We start from the raw sequence: 17,096 nt of genomic DNA on the forward strand, positions 1-17,096 counted from the left end.
GTTGTTCACCTGTTGTATACTTGTCTGATTTTCAATAAAGAAAAATGGGGAAAAAAGGGGAAAGATGTCAGTACACAAGATGGCGCTTTATTTTAAGTGACAGTAGTCAGACATAATTGGTTTGACACTAGTTTAAGGCCATGTGAAAACCCTTATAACAATTGATAAAATAAATTCCACTGAGGAAAAAAATATATATTATACACTGATCAGCCATAACCTTATGAGCACTGACAGGTGAAGTAAATAACACTAATCTCCTCATCATGGCACCTGTTTTGTCACATTTTGTCCTTAAAGTTGATGTGTTTGAAGCAGGAAAAATGGGCAAGCGTAAGGATTTGAGTGAGTTTGACGAGGGCCAAATTGTGAGGGCTAGACAACTGGATCAGAGCATCTCCAAAACTGCAGCTATTGTGGGGTGTCCCTGGTCTGCAGTGGTCAGTATCTATCAAAAGATGTCCCAGGAAGGAACAGTGGTCATGGACGGCCAAGGCTTATTGATGCACGTGGGGAGTGAAGGCTGGTCCGTGTGATCCAATCCAACAGACGAGCTACTGTTGCTCAAATTACTGAAGAAGTTAATGCTGGTTCTGATAGAAAGGTGTCAGAATACACAGTGCATGATGGGTCAGGGAAGTTTTGGCAGCCAAAGGAGGACCAATAAGCAGGTGGCCATAATGTTATGCCTGCTCGGTGTATATATTATACATGAATATACCTCAAACATAACGCATAACCTGAGAGATGAGAAAACCTCTAGAATCTGGTAAAGTAAAAACTGTTAAATGTATTCAATTAATAAGTCTTTTACAAACAATACTTTTTAAAATTATACTTAATGAATACTATGATCTGTACTGGGAACACAAAAAGCACCGGATTGTAGAAACAGTACCGTTATGCTTCACACGTACCGGGAAAAAATGACGTCAAAACAGCAATATCCAATCACGCTTGACGGCGGAAGCACGTGAGTAAACAGGAAGTACTTTTGCATTTCGCGGGTTATGTGATAAAGCGTGCACGGAAATGGCGGGTAAGAGTGTATTTTTATACTGCATGGTTTCTGTCAAAATCAATAGATTCTGTTAGATGTATCACCAATACACTGGCGATATTGATGTAGTTAGAAGCAATCTTTAGCGAGTTTACTGGCTAGCATGATAAACAACCGTCACTGAGCTAGCTAGTTAGCTACCTGACAGCTAGCTACGCAGCTGACTAACTTGGTTAGCTCTAAGTCAGTATTCGTTATCTAACAGTAAATAGTAGCGAACTCGCTTTTGTAGAATATGTTAATGATATGTAATGAATCAGGGGGAAAGGATAACAGGAAAGAGAGAGAATGCTAAACACCGTGGTCTGTTTTAACTAGTTAGCCAGGTAACTGTTGAAGGTTAGCATTAAAACATACTCCTATAGCTGCCCTGATTAGCTGCTTTAGTTAAAGAACTATAACAGCGCTCGCGCAGTGTCCTTTAGTTCGTGTCAGGGATACAGCTTTGCTAGATAGTTATTAGCAGTCAAAGTAAACTGTTGTTACGTTGCTAGCTAACATTCAGTAACATTGCATAGTAATAAATAGTAACATTCAGTAATACTACATAGTACCATTACATAGCGACATTCAGTACCATTACATAGCGACATTCAGTACCATTACATAGCGACATTCAGTACCATTACATAGCGACATTCAGTACCATTACATAGCGACATTCAGTACCATTACATAGCGACATTCAGTACCACTACATAGCGACATTCAGTACCATTACATAGCGACATTCAGTACCATTACATAGCGACATTCAGTACCACTACATAGCGACATTCAGTACCACTACATAGCGACATTCAGTACCACTACATAGCGACATTCAGTACCACTACATAGCGACATTCAGTACCATTACATAGCGACATTCAGTACCATTACATAGCGACATTCAGTACCACTACATAGCGACATTCAGTGCCACTACATAGCGACATTCAGTACCACTACATAGCGACATTCAGTACCATTACATAGCGACATTCAGTACCACTACATAGCGACATTCAGTACCACTACATAGCGACATTCAGTACCACTACATAGCGACGTTCAGTACCACTACATAGCGACGTTCAGTACCATTACATAGCGACGTTCAGTACCACTACATAGCGACGTTCAGTGCCATTACATAGCGACGTTCAGTACCACTACATAGCGACATTCAGTGCCATTACGTAGCGACGTTCAGTACCATTACGTAGCGACATTCAGTACCAATACATAGTAACATATAGTAACATTATATAGTAACATTACATAGTAACATTCAGTAACAGAGTTTCAGCTAGCGTGTGGTAACATTCACTTCTCAGCTGTCCTGCAACAGTAATGCTCATTGTTTTTCTAACCTTCCTAACCTTAAAATAATAAGACAATTTAATTTTTGCTTTTTGCTTGTCCTTCAGATATGAATGCAATGGAGAAGAAACTGGCTGAATACAAATGTAACACCAATGAAGCCATTTGTTTAAAATTAGGTAAATAACTCACCTCTTGTGTTCAAATGCCATGAACATTTCAGAATTCAGAACAGTTTTGGAGACCTGCTCAGTGTCAACTGATTCACCTCACCAGTTATTTTAGCCTCAAGCACTATTTGGATTGGAGTAATTATTGTCCTGCAAATAATTCCCTTTTTATTCAGTATAAAGACATTCTAGGAAGTGTCTGAAAGAGAACAATAACATACAGATGATATTTACAAGTCCTTATGAAAGAAGTTAAACGTCTGAGAGTTTTTTGTAAGTTTCTGATTTCATAGCCTACATACATGTTATGAGCATGCAGCATACACTATATTGCCAAAAGTTTTTGGACACCCCTCCAAATCATTGAATTCAGGTCTTCCGATCACTTCCATGGCCACCTGTGAAATAAAATCAAGCACCATGGAATGGGTTTTCATGGCCAAGCAGCTGCATCCAAGCCTTACATCACCAAGTGCAATGCAAAGCATTGGAAGCATGGAGATGTGCTCTCTGGAGTGAAGAATCATGCTTCTCTGTCTGGGGATTATGGTTGGGTTGTTTTTCAGGGGTTGGGCTTTTCCCCTTAGTTCCAGTGAAAGCAACTCTTAATGCTTCAGCATACCACAACATTTTGTACAATTTCATGCTTTATGGCCTCTTCATGTTCCAATGTGACTGCACACCAGTCCTGTCCTCAACCCGATAGAACACCTTTGGGATGAATTAGAGCAGAGACTGCGAGCCAAGCCTTCTCCTTCAGCATCATTGCCTGACCTCACAAATATGCTTCTGGGGGAATGGTCAGAAATTCCCATAAACACACCTAAACTTTGTGAAAAGCCTTCCCAGAAGAGTTGAAGCTGTTATAGCTGCAAAGGACAGGCCAACTCCATATTAAACCCTACGGATTAAGAATGGAATGCCATTAAAGTTCATGTGCATGTAAAGGCAGACATCCCAAAACTTTTGGCAATATAGTGTGCCAATGGCTCATTGCATTGCATAGGAACTCTAAAACTAGCACCACACTAGTGCTTATAATAAAGGTCTAATCAGTTTGTGTAAAATTTGGAAGCTGGTGGAATTTGAACATGTGGATTTTTTTCTATGGCAGCCTTGAATACACCCTGATAACACCCCTGTCTTGGGGATTTATACAGAAATCTCTTGTCATAATTGATGGAGATGTTAAGTGACTACAGATGCATCAATACTTTAGGCATATCTGGGAGTCATCCCATCAAAATAGTACTTTTTTTTTTTTTTTTTAAAGAACCAGCTCTGGCCCTGGAGTTGATATGCCATGACTTAAATGGTACACCATATTATTGAAGTTGTTTCCTTTAGTTATGTGCATATGAGGTGTGTGTATAAAGTGTGGTTCTCTTTTTTTTTTTTTTTTTTTATTTCCCCACAGTGCGTTTTCCAGAGGATATAGATGAGGAAAGTACAACATTCCACCCTGAGTACAGCCATCAGCTGTATGGTGATGAGTAAGTACCTGCAAGATGTACAGATATCATTTCTGTATTAATATTAAAATATTTATTTAATTGCCATGAATATCTTTCAAAGGCTGATGTATATCAAATTCTGCACACCCAATTTAGCATTGTTGATTGAAGTGCTATGGCTTGTCAAATACAGTGAACTGACTTACAATTTGTTTCTGAATTTCACACTAGTGAAGTGGCATTTGGATACAAAGGCCTTCAGATTCAGCTTTACTACACTGCTGGCAACCTGAGCACACTGTTTAAAGTGAAGTACACTTCCAAAGTCACTGAGCAGTTTGACTGTGTGGAGGTAGGCTGATGATATATCTTGTTTTCTTATCTTCTTAACTTCTTATCTTATGTAATGTATGGATACAAAAGGCTAATGTTATTGTACAGCCCCAAGCTAACTTTTCCCCCGAGTTTTTTCCTTTAAATTATTCATGGCAAATGCTGCTTATTGGCAAGGAATTCACTCTTGCACATTACATTATTATACTGACCATCTCCTGTGTAGAAATCAGGCTTGGGATTCATACAGAGTTGTCTATGACTAGTTTGATAATTGAGATTCACTGGTAATGAAAGTTTATAAAAATGATAAATGCTGTGACATGCACTGCACAAATCCCTACGGGTATTTAAAAAGAGAGTGTTTCACAATTTGACACTTAAGTGTCTTAAGTGTTTATACTGGATGATTTCCTAATCCCCAGAAATAATAATCACTGCAACTTGCAGGGCTTGTTATAAAATCTGGGTTGTATATATGTATATACTCTCGGATGGATGGATGGATGGATGGATAACCAATCGAATTAAATAAAAAGGAAAGAAACCATTGGTTTACTCAGAGATCTCGAACAGGTTAGCCAGGAAAAACGGCAGCAGTTGATGACAGAAACATTGTCTTCATTTGACATAATTTATCAGCTGATCAAAATGTATTTTATTGATAGTATATCATCATATAGCCCAACCCTAGTTGCACCTAGTTGTTACCCAGATGCAGCAGTTGTTGGGATACAGAATGAGTAGTATCTGCTTTAATTACAGTGTCTATTTCTAGCACAACACTTTAATCTGTTCACCCCTGTATGAGCAAATTTCCATGCTGGTTGCATATTTACAGATCATTGTAAAAAAATGTTCTCAGGTTTCATCTCTGCCAATGCTTATTCTATTGTAGTAGTTAGATAGGAAAATACATAAGCAAATACTTAGGCACGGTTTTTCCTGGGGTTTCAGAGCGCTTTGGTGCTCTCTGGGTTCGGGGGGTGCAGGGGTGGGGTTTTAATGGTTGGGGGAGTTTGAAATTAGAGAGAAATTGTAATAATTGTGAAAACGTTGGCAGCACTTATTTTACTTGTTTTCACCAAATAGTTCGAGAATTTCTTGATTTATTTCAACATTTTAACATTTCTATCTATCTATCTATCTATCTATCTATCTATCTATCTATCTATCTATCTATCTATCTATCTATCTATCTATCTATCTATCTACAAACACAATATTAATAGAAAAATAAATAATAAAAAAGTTCTGAGAAAATATGGTGCAAAAATTTGCAACAAAACACTTTGGAAATTTTGTTTGCTGACAAGGCAACTAACACTACATGACTCTCTAGATGAGGAGTTGCATCACTGTCTGTGACTGGTTCTCACACTATAGGAACAGTGGCGATAACTAGTTCTGTCAGGGACAGTCGTGGGAAATGCTGCACAACCGCCAAGTGTTTGGAGAGGAAGCTACCCGAGGCTGTGTTCACATGTAACATCAGTTTCTGATGCAGATAGCACCTGTTTTACATAATAATCCTTTGGAGTAGACAGTGTTTTCCAAAAACGCCCCGAGCTTCTTTTGGGATTTCTGTAATTGTAAAATAGGTTCCTTTTTGTAAAATCGGCTAGCTATATGATTTCTCTCTTTGCACTCACTATTGTTAACATCCACAAAAAAAAAAAGTTTATAATTCATTTATTATAGTACTTTTTTGTTGTTGATGGTGAGGCTTACCTTATCAATGGCTTGTAGCTGTTTGATGGTTGTAACTACAATCAGCTATTTGATTAGCTCAGGGATGAGCATCTGTCACACACCAATCACGCAAATGTTTGACCAAACACTGATTGTTGATTGGCAGGTCGTTCCTGTTGCAGCTTACCTTTCTATTTGAGATCAAACCTCCTCTCCATTTTGTCAGGGCATAGATCACCATTGTTGTTGCATCCATTCTGACATGTCGTACAAACACATTTTTGCGTTCGTTCGTTTAAAGCATGCCGCAAAAACAATTAGGAGGTGCACTTAGAAATGTAAGCCTTTCTATGGTAGGGACAACCCTGCTAATGTACTTAATCAGGTCACACCACATATAGCATAGACCACATAGTAGTAATTCTCATCAGTAAATATGTACATAGTTTGTCAACGAGAGGGAAACAAAATTGCTGCTCACATGGAGGTACTTTATTCCTATTTTTTAGGTACAGAACAAGATGCTCTTTAATTAAAATGAAACCTTTTATGTAAGAATTAGATCCTACACTGGCATTTACCTTTGTTGCGCTTTCAGCTGAAAAGATGATGTATTCCTGAATAGACAAAAAGCTCTGAAGAAGCACAGTTAGTTAATATAGTGACCTAACAATGCACTCTTTATATAGAAGATTGTGCAATTTGTAAATGTTGTATAGAAGGGAGCAGGGACAATCTGACTTGTTTGTCCTTTGCCTTTTATGTGCATTCCCCGATTCTCTTATTCGTCAGAAATGCAGTTGAGCGGTAACAATAGTGAAGTGTTTCTCAGACGCAGGTGCATTGCTTCCTGGCTGATATTAGCTGATGTCTGAAAGAGCAGGAATTAGCGCCGTGTTGCATTAGCCTTTTGTTGCGCATTTTGTCCTTGTCCTTCTTCATTTCCCTGTTTTGAATGTGGAGCAGCGAGAGGCCTGCTACAGAACTAATGCCTATCACGCGTCTAAATGGTGCCAAAGGCCCTGCTTAGCAACTTAATACAAAGTGTTCTCATGTCAATCCGCATGGAAATGGATACAATGCAAACATCGCAGCTGAAGCCACTGCGCATTCTGCTGAGTAAAAAAATCCCAAAGAGGGCAAAGGGGGGTCTTTTGTCTGCCCGGGAGCCACTGAATGGCAGGGGCAAACTTGTTTGATTGAGTTCACTCACCAGGCTTAGAGGAGAGGAGCCTATTATAGATGCCTGTTTTTTTTTTTTTGTTAAGGTTGAGATCAATTCATTAAATTTTATTGCCCTGTGAGAAGCAGAGATGCATTATTGTGGGGGGACTTCATCAAATATTCATGGTTTAAGATAAGTAGTAAATGTATTCAATTAAGTGGTCTTTCACAGAGGATTGGAGAGAGGGGGGCTGAAGGCCTACTCAGCTGACAGGACTAATTGCCTAATGGTTCTCTTTTTTGTTCGACAAAAATATGTATTCTTTCTTTTTTAGTTTCACGTGTGCTATGTCAATCAAGGCTGAAGTATAGCCTAATGACAGAACAATAGGGCTTTATTCTGTTGTGGCTCCAGTAGGGTTACATGTAAGGACAGAGAGCACTGGAAATAAAGTGTTGTGTATCAGCTTGCTTTTAACTTGGTGTATGCGATTCCAAAAAAACCCGCATATAAGCCCCTTTAACTATACTAGTTTCTCTATTTATTACACTTAGCTTATATTGCTGTAGAATAAATCAGTTTTATTTTCTTTCCTTTAGGCAATAAATTTAGTATTTAATTCCTGATATACTGCATAAAGTACACATTATAGAAATAGGACTAACATGTACTAGTCCTTCTGATATCTCTTTGCTTGTGTCTTCAGCCTGATGATGTGGAAGGGAAGATCAGAGAGATCATTCCTCCAGGCTTTTGCTCCAACACAGATGACTTTATCTCTCTCTTGGAAAAGGAGGCTAACTTCAAACCATTTGGCAGCCTCTTGCACACCTATAAAGTTCACAATGTGGAAGAGGGAATTGATCTCACTTACCTGATACACAAGGTAATGACAAATGCCGTTACACAAGAAGCCTTTGGGAAGTTGGCTGGTTCCACAGTCTTTAAAGCAGTTTAATCTGCTGCCAGTGATTATTTCTTGTACATGTCTGTTAGTACACACTGGCTCAGTTTTGTTATAATAAAAAAAAATGTGGTTATATTTTCCTGTAAATACTACACTTTATGTAGTATTAAGAATAATTCTTGGGATATACAAATGACTATCTTGCTGTTGAATCTTTCTTTGTGTAATGTCACATCAATCTCTCCTATTTGTTTTGTTGCCTTGAAGGCAGATATCTCATGTCCAGGATTCAGAGAATACCATGAGCGACTTCAGACATTTCTTATGTGGTTCATCGAGACCGCCAGCTTTATTGATGTAGACGATGATCACTGGGACTTCTTCCTTGTGTGAGTTCTTAGCTGCTCTTGAGTCTTCATACTTTTATGCACTTGACCGCATAAACGTGGGGTCGTCCGGACCTGGGTCCAGTTACAATACAGCACACATGTGTTCTTAAATGGGTGGCTAAAGTTTCTTGATATCATAAGTGTTGTCTTTTGCAGGCGACTGGACTGTACAAGGGGGAAAAGAGGGCAACAACTTTGCACAGTATATTTTTGAGCCTGCATTTTGAAGTATTATCCTTTTTTGTCAAGTTTGAACTCAGAAGAGAACTGGAGAGAACACCCTTAGGATTACTAAGTTTAAAGAACACAGTCATGTTGTTGGGAAAATGCTCTTTTCTCTCTTGGTCAGGTGCATATGTGTACACACATGCACACGTGCACACACACACATTCGAACGGAGGCAACTACCACTCATTGTGGTGCTTGCAACCAATTACCAAGCCTGTTTAATTATATTTCCCCCTTGTATAGAGGTGAACTGTTCATCTCATAAGAGTTTCCTTTTGTGTTATTTGTCTCTTTTCTTTGCTGTCCTTATTTTTTGGCAGAGCAAGAGGCTGAACTGAATGCTGTTGTCTTTTGAAACAGTGAATGGAATCTCTAGCAGCCGTAAAGGAGACTCTGCTAGTGTTTTCTTTAGTTTGGCACCTATTAAAGCTGACAATAGGCAAATGGACTGGAGAGATTTGAAGAGGCTAGATGCCTCCCTCTCTCCGCTCCTCTGTTCTCTAAGTTGCAGTGCACCAATTAAGTGCATAATGCATTCACTCTTTACAGCAGGTGCACAGACTGCAACTGCTCTACTCTCTGCTCCAGCATGCTCACACTGACAGGAGGCCAGAGCGAGAAAACAAGCAGTGTGCAGCAAAGGTGGGGGGGTGGATGGTCAAAGTAGAGAAAGAGGGAAGAGTTGAAAGAGTGCTAGAAGAACCGGTGCATGGGAGCGTGCCTATGATTGACCTGCTTGCCTTTGTGTTCTCTCTCTCTCTGTACAGATTTGAGAAATACAATAAGGACGGGGAGACTCTCTACGCTACGGTTGGCTACATGACAGTGTATAATTACTACGTATACCCAGACAAAACCAGACCACGTGTTAGGTAATTACCAGGGAAGCACGTGCCTTCTCTCCCTTTTATTCTTTGAAAAAAGGGAAAAGAAAATTATACATCTCTGGCTCTCTTGTCCCTAAGTGCCCCAAATTACTGGCTTATATATCCTATAAGCCAATCCCCATTTGCTTATTATAAGGATGGCAAAATCAGCAGCACCCATCAGAAAGCCCATTTTGAAAATCAGCGTAATATATTGATTGGCACAACATAGTAACATTTCATTATGTTGGCCAAGTGAATGAACAAAAATAATCTTTTGGTAGAGATTATATCAAGTTGTTATACTGGAGAAAAGAACGCTGTCTGGACATGAAGTGTGTGTATTGAACAAAACATATTGTCATATCTGTATCAGGTCATCATCATGATCATAATGTCCATTGTATCAAGGAAAGCTGAATAGCACTGGGAGATATAGGGAGGGCATTGTGTAATAGCTGGCACTATGGGATGAGCAGAGAACACTTTAAAATCTTGGCCTGTATGTTGATGTGGGTAGAACTGGGTTCTTCTTCGTATGATCCAGGAAGGGTTGTGCTTTGTCTGTGTTTCAGCCTCGTTTTTCGTCGTCTCAATTTTTCTCTCTCTTTTTTTTTTTTTTTTTTTCCTCCATCTCAGTCAGATGCTGATCCTGCCACAATTTCAAGGTGAAGGTCATGGAGCCCAGTTGTTAGAGGCGGTTCACCGGTTCTACTGCAACTTACCTAAAGTTCAGGATATCACGGGTATACTGGGATGAAAACTACTTAACAGAATCTGTACAGTGTGACTGTGACATTGAGTGATATTTCTAATGCACACTGGAGGCTCGATTGTGTCTGTGGTTTGCATGTTTTGCTTCTATAATAGGTAGATAACTGGTAGACCCAGGGACTTTTATAAAAGTGCATATAGCGTGCAGTTATTGTTGCAGAATTCATGTCACGTTTTTTCTTTCTTCCTTTTGAAAATGGAATAAAGTACTTTTTAGGTAGTTTCTTAAAACTTCCTTTAAGTGTATGAGAGAGGAATGAACAGAACCTCCTTATCAACTGTAGCTGTTGGCTGAATTTAAATACCTTTCTGCCACGGCAGTGTATGGAGCTCTCTGGTCCAACGTGTGGCAAGGTGGGAGGGATGTATGTAAATTGCAGGCAGTTTGCAGCTGAAATGTGCTGGCCACATGCTGCTGCTCAGGCTCTCTCACACAATGGCATAATTATTGAGCTGTGTGGGGAGAGAGAGATTAGCTTTCATTCAAACTGAATACGCTGCTCCACTCTACTACGGCAGACCTGCAGCCACCATTCGTAGAGCCTTTGTTTGTTCTTTTTTCTATTTTTGTGCTCTTTTTCCTTTTTGTACTGTTTCCCTCTGTCTCGATGTACTGTTAATGTTATGCCACATGTTAGAAAGCGAACATTGTCTCTTACCTGCCTCTATAGCTCTCTAACTCACTCACTCTCTCTCTCTCTCTCTCTCTCGCTAACATTTAATCTATATGGGACACCCATACCACAGCATTGGCATTTTTGTTGTTTTGGCTTTGTACTCCAGCACGCTACATTTTAAAAGGAATTATGATTGTGCTTGGAGCACTGCTTTTCATATAGGGTATATAAGAATATTGTTTTTGGTCAAGAGACATGTATAGAGAAAACTAGCTACAACTTAGCGTAAACATGAAAAACATTTAACATTTGATTGTGCTTAATTGTTGCTCTTAATTTTAACTTTGTCTGTGTGTGTGGAATTTTTCTAGCGGAAGACCCATCTGACAATTATGTGAAGTTGCGGGACTTTGTTCTGGTGAAGTTGTGTAAGGATCTGCCTTCTTTCTCCAACGAAAAACTGGCCCTGGGATTCAGTGAAGAAATGGCTACTGAAGCTCGCGAGAAACTTAAAATCAACAAGGTGTGAGCTACATGGTGTTTCGTGTTCAATAGAAACAGCAGCTTATACAGAGCCTTGAAATGCAGTACTCAAACTGCAGTTGGTATATTCTTTGTATATTTTTTCTATAAAAGTGACAAATATGAATTATGATGATTGAGTAATATAATTAACTCTCCATCTCACTTCTGATCCACATGAAAGTATTTTTTTCCCCCCTATTTGTAATTTCTAATGACCTTTCTCCTCACCCACGTCCACACACCCCACTGGAAGCTGGCCATTAGTGAATGGGTGGGAGTTCACCTCAGTGTGCCCCCTGTATGACTTCTTTTTCTCTGCACTTAGGCCACTATTTAACTGTGCCGATTACATCCCACTATCTTTTATTTCCTTTCTGGCCATGTTGTTTGTGAGTGATTATCACAGTCTGGTGCCTGTGCCATGACGAAGTCCTTCTAGTAAAGTCTGTCCACTCGGCGGCCATTTTGGCAATGCTCCCGGGCAATTATTTTCAGTCATACAAGACCAGGCTGCCATCTACTTGAATGGTGATACACCCATATACCAGAAACCGACGGACAATATGAAATGGAATTGAAATGTCCATTAAAATCTGACAAAATTGGGTAAATAATGGGTGATCTTTGGTGCAAATTAAACAGGGTGGGGGGCATAATTGGTTCGTTTGTTTTATCTACTGCTCATGCACAATTCTCCATTACTACAGTGGAATGTACCCTATATGTGCTCAAGTGTCAGTATAAGAATCTGATAGGTTAAGTGTGTTTGTGCAAACTGATCACAGTTCTGCACACCGACCAAATTTTTTTTTAATTTACAGCTTTCTATCTGTGTGATGATTTTGTTTTTCGCTTCAAATGAAATAGGGGGATGGGAGAACAACTACTTTTCACCATGATTTTTAAAGCATCTTGTCATTTTGTATGCAGAAGCATGCCAGACGGGTGTACGAGATCCTGCGTCTCAGAAACACAGACATGAGTGACGAGCAGAAGGCCAGAGAGTTTCGGCTAGAAGTGAAGAAAAGACTATTTGGGCCTTACAGGGTAGGTGTCTTCACCTTCACCTTACAACATGGTTTTCTGTGATACATCCCAAAACATTTATAAGTGTGCCATGGTACATTTATAAGGAGTGCCATGATATTGCAGCCAAAAACATCACTGTTTCACCCCCATGCTTCACACAGAAGATTCTGGGTGGTAAGTTTCTTTGGGGCATCTCCACACTGACAAAACAGTGAAGGTGGACCAATACATGTTTCACATTGTCCACAGCCAAATATTTCCACTGCTGGCATAATTGAAACTGATGTCTGGCATTGGCACAAATGACCAAAGGTTTGTCTATAGCAGTTTGACCATAAATATTGACCCTGTGGAGCTCTTGACAAACAGTTTTTGTTACTCCTGTTGGATGTGGTTCGTCCTTTGTGGTGGTATGCTGATATTCTCATGGTTCTCGATACACCATGAAGACTTATTGCCCTGGTTACAGATGCTCCAGTGAGACACACACCAACAATTTGTCCTCTTTTGAACTCCGATATGTCTCCCATTATGTTGTGTGGTTTACACTATTTTATGTACTCTTACTTATGTAATGTGATATCAGTGAAGACTGGCCACCAGGCCACGCAAATATAGGCATGAAACCTCCAGCACTTCATTGGCCAGTGTTCCCTTGTACATATAATGGGATTTGAATGATCATGGACGAACAATTTTCAGATCTCATCGCTGCCACCTTTCCTTATTCTCAACTGTCTTAACATCTTGAAGCACCTCTAAAAATTCACCCATTTAATAGTACTTTTAAGCCATTTTGGGCATTGCTGCCATTCTTGGGAGTATGTATGAGAGTGCGTTTTCTGATTTCTAAGAATTTTTCTCCTCAATTTTTACTCCCCTTTATACATGACCTCTTTACGGCCCTCAATAAGGATTTGTATCTAATCTAAGTCTGCAAACCATGAAAGGACAGAAAATAAAATTCAGTAAAAAATATTAAAATCTTAAAATGTAAAACTTACTTGAAAGATATGACAAAGTCTCAGAAAAGTGTTACTGTGACATGATTTATCATGATATCAAAATTAAATTGTCATGTCACCTAGCCCTGGTGCACGTCACTGTTTAAAATCATTTGTCCCACTCACACACACACTCCTTTATTCATGACGAAGGTTACTTGCTCACCCGGCCTTTCACTCTTTGTAGACTGCAATTTCTGTATTGCAGCAGGGCTTTTTAAATTTTAATGAGCCTACTGTGTAACCCTTCAGACATTTAATTGTGATACATGGTCAATATTTTCATGAGCATTGATACGTTTATACCCCAGTTGTAGTTCTAATTTAACAGTCGGTTAACAGCTATGATTAGTCGCTAAATATCGCTTTTCTTTTAAACTATTTTTTAAAAATTCATTCTGGCTTTTATTCTAAAAGGCATGGTGTATTTGGTGTGAAATTGGGTTTGGTGCCATGATTCTTGTAAGATAATCATTTCAGCTCCAGGGTTACAATTAGCAGCATTTGTATCACATAATCCACAGAAGGTGAAAACTGTAATTCAGTCAACTACTGGCATTAGTACAATAGATTTCTGCTTGCTGTACCAGAGTTCTCCTGTTTTAGTTGCTTTGTTAATCTAATTGGTAGCTACTGTAAAGTAATAACATTCAGCAACCTAGTTACCTAATTTAGGGCATTAATAAAGAATAGCAGGAAGGAACTAGTATATGGAGTTCCAGGGAGGGACTGACTGTGTAGCCCTAGTCCTCATACTCCTGTAGAACATCAACAAAATGTCAGCAAGTCTTTATGACAGATTGTGCTATCAGGAGTGTTATATCATGGCTTTGCACTGGTCTTTATTTTTGCATGATTTTTTTTTTTGTCATGCATGCATTCAAATAAGTGCATGTAATATATATTGTTCTATAGTCAGACAGATCACAGACGGTGAGCTTTGGAAGTTTGTACTGTAATTACAGCTTTGTGGTGCATCATTTAAACATACATACTAATTAATTTATATATATTTTGCAGTTGCCAGTTGGCTGCAGGGAATATTTGCTTGTCCTGGGCACCAGAGCTAACAATTTGTCCACACCAGGCATGAATTCATTATTCATTCAACTCTTAATTCCTTAATATTAATCTTATTGAGTTGTGTAAAGATCCCTAAAATATTCAGCATGCATACCCAGATATCTAAAACTAATTATTAGTTATACAGGAGAAAAAAAAAGCCTTGCTTTAGTTCTACACACACAACCCTACAAAGATCCACAGAAACTGGATAATCTAAATCCGAAAGCATATTATTAGTGTAAATGTGATTATCCGCTTTACCCAGTGCTACCAGAGATGTTTATTCTAGATCTGATCTTTTCAGCTAGCAGTTAGGTAACTACTGTGAACAGCAGTGCAGAATTTTTGTCAGCTTTATCTTTAGACTGTGCTCTGTGTTAAACATTTACCAGAAATATAGGATCAGTGGGGACTGCTGGATCACGGCTCCCTAACCTCTCACCATGATGTTAACCAGCATAGAGTCTTCTGACAGAAAAAAAACAAGGGACATGGAAGAGAGTGAAAAAACCATGAGATTGAAAAGGAAATTGGAATTCCTTAGTACGAGAGAATGGAGGGTTCTGGAGACCAGATGCTTTCTCTCCTTTTCTCCCTTCCTCACACACACACACACTTTCCCTCAGGGGGAGAAGGGGAGTGTGTATATGATTTTGCACACAGGTGGGAATGGTGTGTATAGTTATGCATGTGCTACAATGCATGGTACTGTGTGCCTGTGCATGTAAGACTTTGGGGGGGGGGTTCTTAAGAGAAAGTACATGATTACCTGCATTCTTGTACTTTTGTGTGCTTTAATCATTCTGGGTCTGTGGGATATTTGAAATGATAGATCCCGTTATTTTCTCTCCCTCCATTTTAAAAGTGTTTAACTGGTGTTAAGTGTTAACGTGATTATTTAATTTTGGCACATTTTAGGCATCTACTTGAATTATTGGCACCTTTGCTAAGGATGGGTTTACGTATCTTAATCTTACATGGAAAATCTGAATAAAATTTAACCTTTAATTAAAGTCAATTTATTTTAGGACAATTACAATTCTTTAGTCCTGTTTAATTAACATGTTTAATTAACATGCAATCAGTACTTTTTGCCTGCAGAACATGAATCTTTTTTTACAGTACTTGATGAGATTGATTGAGAAGAATACATACAGAATCCCTTCAGATCCACCAGGGTCTTTGATCATAGCTCCTTCAGCTCAACCCACAGGTTTTCCTGGGACTGGGATAGCTTTTTTCTGTCCTCACTGAATCATTTTTATGTGTTTTGGATTATTGTTTCTGCCAGAACATCCAGAGAGGACCCAGTTCAAGTTTCTTGGCATTTATTTATTCATTTTTAATATTCTGGTACTTTATGAAGTCCATGATGTCATGTATCCTAACAATGATCCTATAGCTTTTGACGGAAGAACAACCCAACATCCTCACCAACCCTTATACAGGTTTTATTTTTCCTGTTCAGCCATTTATACCCATTTCTCCTTATTGGATTGTTACCAAAAGATTCTTTGTATCCTTAAGGGTGTATCCTTATATACTCATGCCCTCATTCATTCTGGTTAATAGCTCTGGTTGTTTACAACTTTTTTTTATTAACTTCATTTATTAACAGTGGATATGGGTGTGTATTTTCCTTTGTTAGTAAATGACTATTGGATTTGACTTGTGTGATGCCTCATATATATACTCCGGTAACACAGGAAGTCATGTCATCTTACACCAGACTGTACTGTCATTTGTTTCTTGTGTAGAAGAACCAGCGTGAGCTAACAAAGATGCACAAGTGTTTGCGTCCAGAGGAACTGGCATCTCACATCAGTCAGATGGACACAAAGCTACAGCATGAGGAACTGGAGAAGAGCTACCAGGATGTTCTGGGAGAGTATCGGAGAGTGCTTGAAAGACTGGCCCAGGCATGAATATGCCCAGCAGAGGGGGGTGTCAGGGAGTAGATTACTGTAGTTGGGGCTAGATGAGTGCGCAACTATAACATGGATACACACATTTGGCAACAAGCCAACTCCTACCTTCCTTTGTATACTGTGTAAGACCTCACCAAAACAATGGATCTCGTTGGAATGACATTTGTTCTCTTGTTCCAGAGAAGAGAAAGTCTTTTTTTTTTTTTTTTTCCCAAGCAATTTCCTTTTCTCCTTGTATTTCAGTGTCCGTCTCAGATGTGAAATTAAACAGGTTTTGAAGCACTTCCTATAAAAGAAATAAATGTTTTGTATATTGACCAACTGTGTACTGATTTTGTTCTAAATGTTTTTAAAAATAGTGTCATTGCATTTTGTATAAAAAAAACCCCCACATATACATACCTACATATACAGTGTGTGTATTTATGTATATATATTTTTCCTCCCACAATTTTACAATTGGGAAAAAGATTACTGTTTTTTGGAATAAATTGGAAGGAGGTTTGAGGTTTTTCAGGCACTGCAGCTGGTTAATCACAAGTACTCACTTGTAATTACATTCACACATTTATTTATTGCATTCA

The 17,096-nt window shown here is 38.9% G+C and overlaps 1 protein-coding gene across 1 annotated transcript; it reads left to right on the forward strand.

Moving 5' to 3' along the window:
- Positions 1-961: 961 nt before the first annotated feature.
- hat1 (histone acetyltransferase 1) lies at positions 962-16,833 on the forward strand. Its single transcript, XM_058393428.1, has 11 exons — positions 962-1,039; positions 2,473-2,544; positions 3,953-4,028; positions 4,221-4,341; positions 7,886-8,065; positions 8,354-8,475; positions 9,472-9,576; positions 10,210-10,316; positions 11,333-11,484; positions 12,417-12,533; positions 16,342-16,833. Exons 1-11 carry the CDS (start codon positions 1,033-1,035, stop codon positions 16,507-16,509), a joined length of 1,227 nt encoding a protein of 408 aa, XP_058249411.1. The 5' UTR covers positions 962-1,032; the 3' UTR covers positions 16,510-16,833.
- The last annotated feature ends 263 nt before the right edge of the window (positions 16,834-17,096 follow it).

Source organism: Hemibagrus wyckioides, linkage group LG06 (assembly GCF_019097595.1).
Source record: "Hemibagrus wyckioides isolate EC202008001 linkage group LG06, SWU_Hwy_1.0, whole genome shotgun sequence".
In the NCBI taxonomy this organism is placed as follows: domain Eukaryota; kingdom Metazoa; phylum Chordata; class Actinopteri; order Siluriformes; family Bagridae; genus Hemibagrus; species Hemibagrus wyckioides.